Below are 16,604 nucleotides of genomic sequence, written 5' to 3'. Positions count from 1 at the left end.
CAAACAGCATGTGAGGATCCTGCTCTGATTCACCCACTGGGGACACAGGTGTGAAGCCAGGCTTTGCCTTTGAGAATTGCCCAGTCCAGCGGGGAGGCAGAAAGTACTGAGGGGACATGGGCGTTGCTTCAGAAGAGGCACAGAACTGGTGTACTGCAGGGGAAGCTGGTGGAGGTGGCTGCTCTGGACGAGTGGGCCGTGGGGCTTCCCCCCACAGATGACATAGTGGGCCAGATAAGAGCCAAATAAGAGAGCTGCCACCTGGACTTGTGTGTCCCCCCACAACCCCCGCCTTCCCAGGTATTGCGTCTTTTCCCCTGATAGCAGCAGGCAGTTTTAAGGCCCTACTAGTTAGTAACAGAAGCAGTTACTGAGCTCTGCAAGTCTTGTACTTTATTTGGCACTCTGTTTATTATTGTCACCTTGGACAATGACCCAAACTAGATGCTTGAATTCAGTAATTTATCCCAAGTTACAGTAAGGAAGACAAAGTCCTCAGTGAGGTCAGCGACTCAACATGGGGCCAACCTAAGGCCGGTACTGCTTTACTGTCTGCATAAGGTCAGATTTGGCCCAGCTTTTACAACAGCATGTATACAAGTAAAGGTATCTTGGTAAGATTACATGTTAATGACTGGTAATTAGCCAATACATTGTGTGTCTTAGGTACAAATGCAGATTTGTCGGCTTGGTGTGTGTTCTTGGAACCTTCTGGGAAATGAGCTTACGTTTAAAAATATAAGAAAAGACTGATTGGTAATTTAATTCTTTGATGTCTTTATCCCCATCTTCACCAGTTTCTCTTTCTATGATTGGGCCTCATGGATATATTTCTGCGTCAGATTGGCCACTAATGATTGTGAGTATTTCTCATCATTTTTTCCTTTTTTAAAAATGAATTTTATATCCTAATTGGAAAATCTAACAACTTAAAGAGCTCAGTGGTGGTATCCTTTAGTAGCTAATACTTTGGTATACCCTCTGTTTTTGGCTAGAGTGACAGGAAAATAAAAGACTGGATAGTTGAATGAAGAAATGTCCATTTTCAAGTGATCACAAGCCGTAACTGACTAAAATTGCTCTTCTTCCTACAGTTTTACATGGTGATGTGTATCGTTTATATTTTATATGGCGTACTGTGGCTGATGTGGTCTGCCTGTTATTGGAAAGATATATTAAGAATTCAGTTCTGGATTGCAGCTGTTATTTTCCTGGGAATGCTTGAAAAAGCAGTTTTTTATACTGAATATCAAAACATCAGCAGCACTGGGCTATCAAGTAAGCTGTGACTCTCTCCATAAATACTATATGATCTGGGGCGCCTGGGTGGCTCAGTCGGTTGAGCGGCTGACTTCGGCTCAGGTCACGATCTCGCAGTCCGTGAGTTCGAGCCCCGCGTTGGGCTCTGTGCTGACAGCTTGGAGCCTGGAGCCTGTTTCGGATTCTGTGTCTCCCTCTCTCTGACCCTCCCCCGTTCATGCTCTGTCTCTCTCTGTCTCAAAAATAAATAAACATTAAAAAAAAAAAATACTATATGATCCAAGAGGCCCCTAGCATTTGTGAGCAGAGCTGCGGGAGGCCTCCTTTGTACAGTGATTTGGGAACAGTTGCGTTATAGATGAAGACGACAAGAGCCAAGATGAGAACGTGAGAGTAGGACTCTGATCTAGGCTAGTGTCTGTATTGTCCTCATTTTCCATTTCCCTTCTTTCCCTCACTTTCCTCCTGGGGAAAAGAAAACTCCCACTTCAGTGATTGGATTAAATCAATAAAAGTTCCAGAGAGGGGCACTTTAGGTGCTCCTGATCCTTTTAACATATTTCTCTGTCATTTTCCCATACTCTTCCTTCTCCTTTCTCCTCCACAAAAGAAAAGAAGGAAAATCTGACCCCACGCAGTAAAATCAGTAGTTCTGGGATGGATGTGCCTGCAGCCTTCTTGTGTTCTCTCTGTCTCTTCGTTCTCACACAGAACTTCATGTGACCACTGGAGGCCCCTCACGGTTTACACAGGGAAGTGTGTGAATCAGAAAGGGCAGGAAGGCGGGCATCCTCAGATGTGTGCCCCAGGTTTCTAGAAGGTGGAATGCAAAAAGGCCAGAGAGGTAAAGGTACAATCCCATCACCCGGCCTTTGAAAAGGGAGGTAGCTCCAAAGGGATGAAAGCACTCAGGAGTGATCAGTTCTGAGTGATCAGCTAAAATGATCTTTGTGCAGATTTTTATAGGGTGTGATTATGTCGGCTATTTATTTTTATAATACTCCAAAAAAAAAGAAGAGTGAGTTGGAATGTGGATGAAACAGATTTGCCCTAATGTTGATAATTATTGAAGCTGAGTATTGGGCACATGGGAGTTCACTATACTGCTTTTTCTGTGTTGGGGAATGTTTGTAATTTCCCAAAATAAAAGGGTAGGTACAAAAGAAGAAAGAAAAGACAAACATTCAAGGAGGCACATTAGAGGTATTATTATTCTATAAGAGGTTTTAGTGGTGTGTATGTGTGTGTGTGTGTGCGCGCGCGCGCGTGCGTGCACGTGTGTGCTCTAAATAAAATAATGAAGGAGGGGTGAGGCTGCTGCTCCTGGCTGGAGAGTAAAGCATTCTTGAATGTGAAATAAGGCAGTTCAGCTCCTTTGCTCTGAGTGGTGATCCTCTCTTGTCTAGGGAGCGTTGAGGGTGGCTTTAACTTCAGTGGGGAGCCGCAGAAGCTCTTGCCATCCTCACGGACTTCAAGCCCTGTGTCTGAGATGACACGAGAAGGGCTTGGGAGAGAAGCCCCAGGCTGCTGTCAGCGTCTTTGAGGAGTCCTGTGAGAGGGACAGGTGTCAGACGACATGGCTGTTGCTCTTTCTGATTTTCCCAAGTGGGAATTCTGTAACCCAGGCTGTCTTGCTTAGCACTGATCCTGCAGGGACAGGAAACAGTGATTGTTAGGACCCAACACGGGGACCTTAAGAATAGGTCATATCAGATTGACTTCTTTTGTGCTTCTAAGCTTAGTATACCTGGACTTCTTCAAGGTATTTGACAACTTTGATTTCTTGTGGACAAGATGGAGAAATGTGCACTGAGAACTGGCTGTGCAGCTGTATCTAAAGAGCCCGTGCACATAAGCACCCATCAGTCTTGTCAGTGTAGAGCTGTGTCGTCCAGTGTGGTGGCCATAAACCACATCTGGCTGTTTAAGTGAAGTTAGCAGTTTATTTCCTCAGTTGTACTAGCTGCATTTCACATGCTCAGTAGCCACATGTGACCATTGATTACTGTATTGGACAGCATGGATGTAGAACATCTCCATCATCCTGGAAACTTCTGTTGGACAGCACCGGAGCAGTGGTTCTCATCCCTGGCTGCACATGAGTGTCCCTTGAAGAACTTTCAAGCAATACCAGTGCCAGAGATTCTGGTTGAAGTAGGCCTAAGAATTGGTTCTGTTGAGGGGCGCCTGGGTGGCGCAGTCGGTTAAGCGTCCGACTTCAGCCAGGTCACGATCTCGCGGTCCGTGAGTTCGAGCCCCGCGTCAGGCTCTGGGCTGATGGCTCGGAGCCTGGAGCCTGTTTCCGATTCTGTGTCTCCCTCTCTCTCTGCCCCTCCCCCGTTCATGCTCTGTCTCTCTCTGTCCCAAAAATAAATAAAAAAACGTTGAAAAAAAAGAATTGGTTCTGTTGAGAGGCTTCCCATATGATTCTAGTATGCATCTAGGATTGAGAACCACTGGGTTAGAAGGGGGCTTTGAATGACACCTGTCTCACAGGTTTTAGACCTTGTGGCTGGTTTATCCTAAATGTTATACCTGACATTTATTGCAGGCCTGTGCATATGTAGAGAGCATTCACTAAAATTCTGTGGATGATGTGAGGCTGGTGGAGTTGTTCATACTGGAGGTATAGAGAATAATTTTAGATGGACCCTTGAAGGTGAAAGTGAAGGTGAAGGTACTTGAAGGGGTGCAGACAGATTTGATATCCCAAATGGAAAGGTAAAACCTAATAGGTAAGACCTTGAACTTGGGGTTCAAGTATAAATTGAAAAAATATAAATGGGAAACTTTTCTAAAGGATTTAAAGGTTGAAGCTGATGAATCAGCTTAACATAGACAGTTATAGGCAGTTGTGCCTCCCACTAGCTCCTACAGCGTTAGGTTACAGCAGGAGGGCTAGCAGTCAAGACATTGAGAAGTTCCACCTGCCAGGAAGGTTGTATTCACTTTATTCCAAGAGGGAAATAGTCCAGACTGAGCAGCTCACGAAGGGATTTGAAAACACGCTACCCTTAAACATTTGTTATCCTAAACCTCTTCACATTCTGCATCCACTCTTAGGGAGTTCATCCATTGTTTTCTTCTTAAAGCTCAACTTCCTGGCCAGATGTCTGTCCTGAGCTGCAGACCTAGTAACTGGTCACCTGCCAAACATCTTCTGAATGCCTTGCGTTCATCTCTGTAGGGCATAAAAGAAACTCACCTTTCCCACCCTTGTACTTTTGACTCACTTTAGTCCCAACCTAATGCTCCTGCAGGTATTCCTGTCGGTGGATGGCCCTGCCAGTTGACCTTGGTGCCATCCTTTTTGCCACCCTCTTCCTCTCCCTCTAGTTCCACATCTGTCTACAAGGCATTTGATGAGGTCTCTTGTGATTTCTTGTGGACAAGTTGGAAAATTGTGAGCTGAAAACAAGACTAATTAGGTGGATTCACTACTTGTTTCTGTATATCTTTCTGGTTCTCTCCATCTTCCCTGCCAGCACTGTGCTCTTATCGTCTCTTACCTGGATTTCTGGAATGACTTCCTGAGCATTTTCCTTGCTGGTAGTCTCGTTCCTCTCCAAGCCATTAAGTAGAGCAATCTTGATAAAATCAAGCTGTCAGTTTTATTCCAAGAGTCAGCAAACTTCTTGTGCAAAGGCCATATGGTAAATATTTTTGGCTTTACAGGCCATATGGTCTCTGTTGCTACTACTCAACTCTGCCATTATAGCACAAAAGCAGCCACAGTCAACACGTGAACAAATGGGCGTGGCTCTCTTCCAATGAAGCTTTATTTACAAAGACAGATGTAGGGCCACATTTGACCTGTGGGCTATAGTTTACCAATTCCTTTTTTACTCCCTTGTTTACAGTCATTGACTTCCCACTGCCCTTCACATAAAATCCAGATTCATAACATGGCCTAACCACCCTGCGTGATTGTCCCTGCCTCTATCACCAGCCTCTTTTTTTGATATCCCCCATTACACTCTCTGCTACAGATACACTGAACTTTGATTTCTTGCAAAGTATTTTACTTTTCATCTTTCTCCTCCATGCCTTTTCATGTGCCATTTATTTTGCTTTTCTCTTATTCCCCCCAAATATTTAACTTTTACTAGGCCTTCAAATCCTGACTTAGATGTTGCTTCCTCTGAAAAGCTTTTCTGAACCCACTTGCACCTCCCTCAAGTGTGGATTCAGTTGTCTTCTTCATAGTCCTGGGAGATGCTGTGTTGCCTCTAGCACTCACCACACTGAGTTCTGTGTATTTGCTTGTCCTCACCAGAGTAGCAGCTTCATGAGGGCAGGGATCATGGTGTCTCTTTTCCTATTGTAGCCACACAGTAGGAACATAAATAAATAAATGATGAAGGCATCCTGGAGAAAAGAAAATTCTAGAGGACCTTATGGTTTTCAAATATTTGCAAGACAGAAAGTTCTTTTTAACCTCAAGGGGAAGAACAAGAACAGAGGGAAGCTGGGAGAGGTTTTAGATTGATACAAGACTGAGGTTTTCAAACATCAGTTGGATTAGATGACCTTTAAAGCAAATAAGGCTAATTCGTCTGGAGTCAGAATGTACTTAATACACAGTACATCTTTAGAATCTTGGTGGCAGGCCTCTAGATGTACACAGAATGAATTCTTTTCTTTCTTCCCCTCAGCCCAAGGTTTACTGATATTTGCGGAGTTGATATCTGCGGTTAAGAGGACATTGGCTCGCCTCCTTGTAATCATTGTGAGCTTGGGCTACGGCATTGTGAAGTAAGTATTGGCGTGTTGGAAAGATACCGAGCTTCCAGTCTTGTGACTCCTTCCCCTACATTATGAGCTCTGTGAAACTGGACACTTCTTAGTACTGTGATGCAAGCCCCGTGGGGAAATACCAGCGAGGACGTGTTTTCACGGGTCCTGCATGTACTGGCCACTTGACACTGTCCTCAAATAAAGATCTTGAATTTGAAGTCCAGTGTGGCTTTTTATAGTTAGATGAAGAAGTAATCAACTTTAAGGATAATGGAAAATTTTTAACGATTCTTAAAGTTTAAACCATTTTCTATTTCCTAGACACATGGTTCTGCTTTTACGATTGCACTCAAATATTGTAAAAGAGAGAGAGGATTAAGCACCAGGTCAGCAGGATTTCGGACTGAAACCTGGCTGTCCACTGAGGACCCTACTTCTTCCAGGCCCCCTCAGGCTGCCGATCTTTTCTCTCCCATGCCTGTGAGTCACTGCGAACGAACATGGAACAGCTTGTCCTCTTTATCCTTATCGCCTTTTTAAAAACTCTCTAATTCCCAGAAGCTCAAGCTTTTAGCCTGGATCACCTGCTATATCTTCTTACTACAGTCACCTTTTAAGTTCCAGACTTCTCCCTTCATCCCTTAACTCATGGAGTACTTGCTCCCTGACTTTCTCAACACTGCGTGTGTCAGAATTCCCAGTGATTTCAGTTTCTTCCTGGGCGATCCTGTAAGTAACCTGAACTCACCCCCTCACCTGCACTGCTCTTACCTGTCCCCTCACCTCAGTTACTGATTCCCACTGCTATTTTCTAGACTTTATTGTTATGTATAACTGTACCCTCTTTACGACTGCAAATTTAAGCAATCCACTTTTCCACTGTCACCTTCTCTGTTTCCTGTTTACTTTTCCTAACACATCAGCCCACTTCATTCTTTGACCTTAGTATAGCCTCTGGCCTTTTGATCCTGCTACCTTCCATTGATCCTTCAGGGTGCTGAACATACGCCCATGCCCACAGCCACGCCATGTGCACCTGAAACCCTCCGCCTTTCTCTTGGCCAGCCTCCCTTGACAAATCCAGCTTTCCATCTGCTTCAGGCTCCTACTGCAGAAGCAGAATCTGCCTGAGAAGAACACCCAACCATACTGCAGGCTCGTGTCGCTTCATGACCCGGAACTTTTAAGAGCGTCCTTAGTGTCCCTGGTAGTTCTTCTAGATCCCCTTGCCAGTCTCTGGCCCCTTTCCCACTGTGCAGAAGACTGTTATGACTGTTCTGTCCCCTCCAGCCTCAGATTCCCTACTCGTATCTGTCTTACCTGATCTTGGTTCTTTTCTCATTGAGGGAATAGAAGCCATCAGAAGGGAATTCCAATCCCTTCCTGCCCCCAAATCTGAACCATTCCTCCCATATCTGAACCATGCGCAGCATTCTCCTCCTCTTGAAGGAAAGGTACATGGTTTAGTCCTTTCCCTGCTCCTGGGCTCCGGATCCTGTTGCCTGTCATCTGCTAAAGAAGCTGTTCCAGCAGCTGCTTCTGTTTGCTCCGGTCTAATCAGTGTTCCTCTGGTGGGTCACTGCCATCAGCATGCTGTTATTTCTGTCATCTTCAGGAGCAACCCTTGCTTGGTCCCAGCCGGCACTGTCCTCTGCTGCTCCTTCATTCCCTCGCCCCTGTGCAGCATTATTTCTCAGATGCGTGCTCTGTACTTGCCACTCCAACGTCCTCAGTTTCTCCTGATCGCACCCAAGGAAGTTTTCCTTCCATTCCTCCCTTGAGACTGCTCTTGTCAATTACCTTGACCTCTGGTTGCCAAAACCACATGGCCTTGCTCAGCCTTTGTGCAGGGGCCCTGGCTGCTCCTTCCTAGCCTCCCCTGCTGGGCCCTCTTTGTCATCCTGAGCTCCAGCATTGAAGCACCCCAGACCTCTGCTCACGCGACTCCTAACCCTGGGGCGCACTCATCTAGTTTTTTGGCTCTAATGTCAGGACACATCCAGAGTGAACCTACCCCTCCCTTCCACAGCTACCACCCTGGGCCTGACCACCATCTTCTCTCCCTAGATAACTTCAGGACCCTCCTAACTGGTTTCCCAGCATCTGCCCTGGTCTCCTGTTAGTCTTTTCAGACACAGCAGAGGCCAAGATGATCCTTTTAAAGTTTATTTTTATTTATTTGGAGAGAGAGATAGAGAGCAAGCGGGGGAGTGGCAGAGAGAGAGGGAGAGAGAATCCTAAGCCGGCTCCAGGCTGTCAGCGCAGAGCCCGACACAGGCCTTGAACTCATGAACTGTGAGATCGTGACCTGAGTGGAAATCAAGAGTCGGACGCTTAACCGACGGAGCCGCCCACGTGCCCCAAGATGATCCTTTTTATTTTTATTTTATTTTATTTTTTATTTTTTTTTTAAGATGATCCTTTTTAAATGTAACTCCTATCTCATTACTCTTCTGCTCATCTCACTCAAAAAAACCCATTCCCTTTTTGTTTTTTCACATGGCCGACCGCACCTGCCACTCTCCCTTTTGAACACTCTGCTCCATCCTGCAGGCTTTCTTGCTGATTGCTCTTCCTTAAATGCAGCAGACACTTCCTCACAGTGCAGTAAAGGCCTCTGTCCATAAGCATCTTGCCTGCGACCCCAGGCGTGGTTTGCTTCCTCACTCTCTTTTTTTCTGCTCACCGTCCTCTCCCAGAGGCTGGCACTGTCAGGATTCCCGATGTGCACACCCTCCATCCCTCTGACCCTCACCCCATTTATAGCTCCAGTTGACACAAATGTTAGGATTTATTGTCTCGTTCCCCCACTTGAATGTGACTTCCATAGAGTAGGAGCTTTGCCTGCAGGTGTCCTGCTGTTTTCTTAAGGCCCAGTGTAGTCCCTGGCACACAGTAGGCACTCGACAAATACACACCGAATGTACACACATATGCTTGGGAGCTTGAGATTCTTGTAGTTAGCAAGGTTTTGACCAAGACACCTTTTTTCCATTGGGTATTTATTGAGATTCTTTCTCAAATGCTTTTTGGGGTTTTTTTTTGGGGGGGGGAGGGGTTGTTTGTTTCTTTGTTTTTGGCCCTGTATAGTAGTCAGAACACAGAATCCTCATGTGGAATCTTGTGCCTCCCTTTTCTAGTTATGCACTTCAGAGCACTCGTACTTCTGGCTGTTGGAGGGTTCCAGTTAGCTGGCTGTAAGGAGTCAGAATTTTGATGAACTAAATTAGATACAGTCTTAAATATAAGCTATGGATATTAGTTTAATTTTCAGTTGGATTTTATCTTAAAGTGACTACCTGAAGTATTTTTCCAAAATCAGGGGTTTTTTTTCTTCTAATTACTCCAGTAAGAGTGTTTGTGAGCTAAAATGTCTGTGCGATACGATTTGCAAATTTCATGAAGTTTCAGTTCTGTTTTCAAATTACTCGTTGCAAAAATCACTGTCTTTGTATTTTCCCAAGTCATCTATATCTTTAGAGAATCAAAAATGTTATTTTAGTTCTTTTCCATGTAAAGAATGGAAACTGAAATGTCTTAGCACTCTTGTTTGGGCCACTGAGTGAAGAAAGGGAGTAGACTTCGATCTCCTCATACTCCTGTTCTTTTTCTACCCGAGTCAGAAAACTAGTGGATTATCCCTAATAAAATGTATCCCAGAACAGTTTTTAATTGACGTTAATGAAAGAATTAAGTTACTGTTTCTGTCAGTGACACAAGTAGGCCCGGACCCTCCTAGGCGTCACCAATCTAACTGTTCCGCTCTGTGGAGTGAGCACCTGCACTCTCTTCCTTGGGGGGCTTGCATTTCAGCAGCAGAATCCTCTGGCACCTGTGTGGCCTCAGCATGTTGCTCCATGGGCATCTGTACAGCTTCAAGTCCTGGAGGAGACCCATTTTTTCTGAGGCTGTTTCTGCCTTGTTCCCTCCTGGGAAATACGCTGTTTCCTAAAACTGAGCAGAGGCAGGGGCAGGGCAGGCTGATTTGATTAGATAATGACTTCTCTCATATTGGAAAATTGGGCCAGTTATTGTATTCGGATGCATTTTACTTACCCATGCTTTTCCTTTTTTTTTTTTCTTCTTTTTCCTCTTCTTCATTCCAGGCCTCGTTTAGGAACAGTCATGCACCGGGTGGTTGGACTGGGGATTCTTTACTTTATCTTCGCAGCTATTGAAGGCGTGATGAGAGTTATTGGGGTAAAAACTACATAATTCCACTTCTATCCCTTTTTATTGTTGCTGTGAAATATGATTTAGCTTTATATCTCCTGAGATGAATTTTTAAAGATAGGAAATGTATGAAAAAGGCCCAATTTGAGCTTTTTTCCCCCCTGTGGAATATTTCCCTTTTCAAATAACTTCCTGAATGTAGTAAAAGAACTTCTTAAAATATGATCAATTATGAAGGAAAATATCAATTATAAAGGATAATATGATCAATTATGAAGGAAAATATGATTGATTATGAAGGCACCATTTGATGTCATCCCAGAATGACATCTCCAGAATGTTCCATCCCAAAAACATTCGTGGTTATTCTTTATACAGAACATTTGTCTTTGTTATCATGCAGTCTGAACACATTCATTTCTTCCTTAACCCTTGGTTTTAAACATGTGGAAGTGAACAGAATTAACCGTACCCTTCACACATGCTGATATTACATCTCATCATGCTTGAGTCTCATCTGGTTATAACTGTTCTCTGACTCTTGTGGAGTCAGTGTTTGGGGATTCAACAGTCTCCACTCTTGGAAGACCCACAAGAAGGTAGTGTCCAGGGGGAAATGACTCAGGCGATGTGGGCGGCAATGCTTTACTCTCTAAGAAGAGGCAGAACATTTACATCTGGGAAGACCCCTCGATTTCTGGCTCTCGGTTTTCCTTAATAATATGGTTGACGACTGAGTGACTAAGCAGCTTATTATAGTTTACTCGATTCAAAGAACCTAGTAATTTTTACCCAGAATGTCTTTTGGATTGGATGTGTGAATCAGATCACTGGGCACAGAGTGAATGATCTTATGTTGCCACGTAAGTTTGCTTCACATATTTTGATCTGAGCCTTACAGCAGGACATTTGTCCAGTAATGTTAAAAGCCTCATTCTTCTATTATCTTCAAAACATCTGCGTTCTGTATTAGACACACTTGCTCTTTTCATCTCTGACTCTCTGAAAGATACATTTATTTTTACTTTTACATAATAGCGAAGTACTGTGCATTTATATATATAATTTACAGGAGCTAGTCTTTGCTAGAAAGAGAAAAGATAAATATCCCACATGTAGACATAGTATAAACATTGTTTTTCTTTAAGGTTTTACATAGACAACATCTTAGATATAACTTTTAAATATGATTTTCTGTCAACTTGTGATGAAAGTGTCTAATCTATGGTTTATTTTTACTCTTCCACAGTTCCTTTTCTTTGTTTTGTTTTGTTGTTTTGTTTTTTTTTTTTTTCATGTCCCTTCACAGATAGTAAGAAAGATCAGGAGTCCCATTTCATTAGTAGCCCTGGCTGTAGGTTGATGTGGAGAGGGGAGAGATTGAAATGGTTTATCTCAGTGGAGCTGGAGACATGATATGTTTTATTTGCCATTGCATAGTACAGTTTTACATTATCTTTGAATAGGTGGATGGCAAACTAACACCTGTTGCTGCCAAAACAAAAATTTCCAAGTGCATAGACACAATTTTGTTAGGAATAAAATTTTTCTGTGGCTTTTGTAAAATGATGAAATGAGCTAAATTGTTTTTCTTTATCACATAATAATTTCTATAATGGAATGAAACTTTTACATTCAGATTTTCCCCCCTGTTTTTATCTTCCAGGGTTCTAACCATTTAGCTGTCATTTTTGGTGACATTATTTTGGCAGTTATTGACTCCATTTTTGTATGGTTCATATCCTTTACTATGTCCTAAAGTAGTTTGTTGTGTCATTAAAATCAAATTACTTTTAGTACTGTTCCGTTATAATAGAAGGAACTATAGTTATGCATTGTTATTTTTAACCTCAATACAGGAATTTAGTTGAAGGTGAAAAAGTAACAATTCCCCAAACAAACAATATCTTTCTTTTTCTATTAGTTCAGCAAACTTAAGTGCTCAATATGTGCCCCATACTGAGGAGACCGAAGAAAAAGGTATTGTTCCTGTGTTACTCTGGTAGGGAAGAAAAATACATAACTAGGAACAATAGAGTAATAGTAATTGCCATTGTAAAGAGGTGCTATGCAAATAGAGAAGAGAGAAAGCAATTCTAGCGCAAAACTCAAGAAAGACTTCACAGAGATGGTGACATTAAATTGAGACTGGGAGAACAGATAGAGGCTAACCAGGAAAAGAAGTGGGGAAAACGCATTCTGGGAATATTGAGGGGAATAAATAGTTGGAAGCGTGAAAATACAGGGACCGTGGTAGAATGTCCCAGAGTAGCTTGCCTATAAGATATACATGTGTGGGAGAATCGTGGAAGGTGGGGCCAGAGGGAAAGGTAGAATGATGTGCTCAAGAGTCTAAAGTTCCTTCTTCAGGCGAGAGGAGACAGGAATCAAAGCCGTGCCGGCAAATACCATGATGAAATCTGTATTAGAAAGAACTCGAAAATAATATTTAAAAGTGACCCGGAAGAGACACCTGGCTGGCTCAGTTGGAAGAATGTGAGACTCTTGATCTTGGGGTGGTGAGTTTGAGCCCCGTGTTGGGTGTAGAGATTACTTAAAAACAAAATCTTTAAAAATTAAAAAAAAAAAAAAAAAAAGAATGACCTGAAAAAGGAGGGTCTAGAGTATTGAGACAGGAAGTCTAGTAAAGAGTCGTTTGTAGCGGTCCGACAAAAAGATGGTAAGGGTTAGAAACAGGGCAAAGGGAATGGGAAGGAGACTCCAGATAACAGACTGAGTAGGAATGGGTGGGAAAAGAAGGGCGAGAGGTCAAGAGAAGTCTTGCATATCTCATTTGGGTGGCTAGGGCAGTTTTGCCACCCCACGGCCGTGAACCTAGGGAAGGGACCATCTTGGTGAAGTTTGAACTGACTTGGGCCATTCATGTTAAGTAGAGAGTTGGAAAGCCCAGCCTGGGTTTGTCAGAGGAATTGGAACTGGTGATGAAAGTTGGAGGTCATCTTCACATGAGACAAGGTTGTAGCCTGCAGAAGCGACCCAAGAACACGTAGACGAGTGAGAGAGGAGAGGACCAGGAGGGCGCCTAGTGGAGTGGAAACGTGCATGGAACACCAGCATGGAAGGAGGCAGAGGAACCCAGAAATTGTCCTGGGGTGAAGACTGGGCGAGCTTGGGTAAGGTAGGGTGGTCCACAGTGGCCAGTACTACAGAGAGATGAGCTGCCAAGGTGTACCTGGCTTAGGTCATTCCAGAGGTCACAGCGGGACAGCAGGAGAGCAGGTTCAGTGAAGCCGATGGGGCAGAAGCTACACTGTAGCAGCAGGAGAACTTTTTAGTGGCAAGGGGAGCCATCCTGGAGAACCCTCCTCACTGCTTCAGTGACTCCAGTCAAGTCTGGGAAATTCCATTCTCTTTAACTCCGAAGCAGAGCCCTCTACTACACATTCTTGGAAATAGGAGGAATCCTAAAGAAAGCGTGAGCTGGGCAGAGCAGAGGGCAGTGCTATGCGTATCCCGGAATATGACCTTTATGTTTCTTCTGCATTTATATCCTCTATGAAGCTCTTTTCTATAGATGGATTTTGTTTTTACCAAGTTTTGTTTTTGTGTTTCCACTGTCTTCAATACTTGTCTTTTTTACCTTTTCGTGTTAAATGTTATTTCATTTCCTTGTAATTTCTTTCCATTTTCTCATGTTTGTCTCTCACAGGAAGGCCAGAGGGCTTGAGTTTGCCTGTGTTCCTCCTCTGCAGAGATCCCCCCTTTCTGTAGACGGGCAAACATGCATAGTGCTGCTAACCGCCTTTTCTGAGTCCCCCATGGGTGTTTTCTTCTCAATCCAGTCTGTCTGCCCCTTAAACTCCCTGTTTGCGAATTTTTAGTATGCTTCCAAGTTAAAAACAAAACAAAACAAAACAAAAAAACCTTTGACTGTACTCTCCTTACGCTCTAAAGCAGCGGGTCTCAGCCTCCTTTGGGTGCCGGGATCAGAGAGGCCTTTGAAAATTGAATGAAAGCTGTCAAGCCTCTTGTCACAAGGTTCATACACTCCATGGATGTTTTGCCTGCGTTAGGGCATTTAAAAACCTAAATTATATCCATGGATCCTCTAGTGTCTAAGGGGTGTCTAGTTAAGAAATAATACCTGATTTAAAGAGTTCTCACCGAACTTGCTTAAAAATCTGCTGTACTTCTGTTCAAAGCTACTAGTTTGGAATCCAAGTTTGTTGAAAGAATTTATAGTTAAATTTTATAGTTACCTTTTCAGAGAATGCTATAAATCTTACTGTAGTGTCATTTTTATGTTTTCCACATGAAAACACATTTAACGACATTCAGCTATTAAGAAGGTGAAAGAAACACCTTGCTCAGTCCTGCCCAGGAACAGTGCCCTAACTATAAGTACTCTTCCCCAAGGGCTGTGCTTCCTTCTCGGCTACACTGCATCCGCATTGCTTGTTGGGATGCTCACCTGACTTGAGGACAAGGGATGGGCAGTGTAGACATACCTGGCACTGGGATCGGCAGAATTGCAGTGAAGATGAACCTAGCTTTTGGTCTCAGATCTTCTATTCTGTCATTTGTGAATTTAGAAAGTGAGCTTCAGATGTCTGCTGAATTTGGAATTGTCTTGTCTCCAAAATTGGATACGCTTGGAGCCTTTCATTAGTTAAGGAGTATGCTCTTCAATTAATTGAGCTGTGGACGCTGCATTTTAAAAAATCTGTATTATCTTTTTTCCTGGTAATTTACAAGATATGTATTTCAAAGATTTCTTGTTCTTAACCAACCATCCACAAAGTAGTTCACTAGGAAAAACACTAATGCAACTTGGCAGAAAATTCCAAAAACAAGCAGCTCTAATGACCAAATTCCATCTGGATGTGAATGAGGGTAATTTATCACCTTTATGGACAGCATTGGCTTTGGTCCATTTCCAACACATAATGAGCCAAATTGGAGTGGGGAGATAAGGAAAACAAGGCAAAAGACTTAGTTTGCTTAATGATTAATATTTTTAATAAAGATGTTTGTGATAAAAGTCATGAAGAAATTCAGAAATTAAAATTATCTTGGTTAGTGTTTCATGGTGAGAGAAAGGACACTTAGTATCCATTTCAGCTTGAACCTGAATTTCCTATTTGCTTTTAGATGGCTATTTGGCAGTTTTCTTGACTGAAGTGAAAAATCTGCATTTTCTGTACCGACAGAGAATAGATTTCATTTAAAAAATTTTTTTTAATGTTTATTCATTTTTGAGAGAGCACAAGTGGAGGTGGGACAGAGAGAGGAGGAGACACAGAATCTGAAGCAGGCCCCAGTCTCTGAGCTGTCAGCACAGAGCCTGAAGTGGGGCTTGAACTCATGAACTGTGATATTGTGACCTGAGCCGAAGTCCCACTGTTAACCCACTGAGCCACCCCAGCGTCCCAGGAGAGCAGATTTCCTAAATGATTACAAATGGCAGGCAAAAGAAGCAGATCTACATACATCACAGAATTGAGTGCTTGCATAATGACCCCGTTTCCTGTGCTTTGATGAACTTAACATAGCTATCCCCTAAGAATCTGATTCTAAAGTAAAATAGCTTGAAAAATTGAAAGCCATAGCTTTTCTCTTGAAGCCCTCTTCCTGTTTTTTTTATGCTTGTTTTAATTTTGTGCTGTTTTGCTGCAGGCAAATGACTCTGATCTTGTGCTTCTGGCCAGCCTCCCTCTCTCTCTCCTTGACTCTGGCTTGTGCTGGTGGATATCCTTTTCCTACCGCAGAGCACGTCCGCCTTCCCGTTGCTTCTAACTCCACGATAACCGGGCCTGTTTGCTTTTGTAACCACTTTCCTTTACTGGGAGAAATGATTTAAGCTTTGCCGAAATTTAACAGTGTCTTGGTAAGTGGGGGTTTAGGCAGTTTTGAATTTGCTTTCGATCTTTTTATTCCTGGGCTTCGAAGAAGTACTTTAGAATTATTAAATGAGACCAGCTTGCTCACATAGAAAATTCATTTTATTCAGGAATTTTTAAAAAAGCATTTGTCTTGATAATGTTTAATGAATACAGCATATTTGCATTTTTGTAAATTCTAACAATAGCCTTCATTCGTTGAATTGTGTTATTTTAGAAATGGATCTTCTTGCGACTACTCCTTGGTCATTTAGGAAGATTGAGTCGCAGTTTTAAAAAAATTTTTTTTTTTTAACGTTTATTTATTTTTGAGACAGAGAGAGACAAAGCATGAACGGGGGAGGGAGACACAGAATCTGAAACAGGTTCCAGGCTCCGAGCTGTCAGCACAGAGCCCGATGCGGGGCTCGAACTCACAGACCGCGAGATCATGACCTGAGCCGAAGTCGGGCCACTTAACCGACTGAGCCACCCAGGCGCGCCTGATTGAGTCGCAGTTTTGAGTACTACACTGAAGTTTCTGATTAATGAAGAATTGGGAATTTAAAATAGGCAAAAATACAAAACGTGCCA

General features: G+C 43.0%; 1 protein-coding gene across 3 annotated transcripts in view; it reads left to right on the top strand.

The window, feature by feature from the left end:
- TMEM87B (transmembrane protein 87B) overlaps positions 1-16,604 on the top strand; it is a 50,901-nt gene that overhangs the window by 15,567 nt on the left and 18,730 nt on the right. For 2 of the 3 annotated variants that reach the window (XM_042933048.1, XM_042933049.1), the window contains exons 7-11: positions 798-859; positions 1,095-1,278; positions 5,916-6,015; positions 10,104-10,197; positions 11,837-11,908. In XM_042933048.1, the coding sequence (XP_042788982.1) occupies positions 798-859; positions 1,095-1,278; positions 5,916-6,015; positions 10,104-10,197; positions 11,837-11,908 (512 nt within the window). Of the gene's footprint in view, positions 1-797; positions 860-1,094; positions 1,279-5,915; positions 6,016-10,103; positions 10,198-11,836; positions 11,909-15,807; positions 15,880-16,604 lie in introns of all 3 variants that reach the window. The other variant, XM_042933050.1, reaches the window with a different exon arrangement.

Source organism: Panthera leo, chromosome A3 (genome assembly GCF_018350215.1).
Source record: "Panthera leo isolate Ple1 chromosome A3, P.leo_Ple1_pat1.1, whole genome shotgun sequence".
Lineage (NCBI taxonomy): Eukaryota > Metazoa > Chordata > Mammalia > Carnivora > Felidae > Panthera > Panthera leo.
This window is presented reverse-complemented; position numbering and strand designations above follow the sequence as displayed.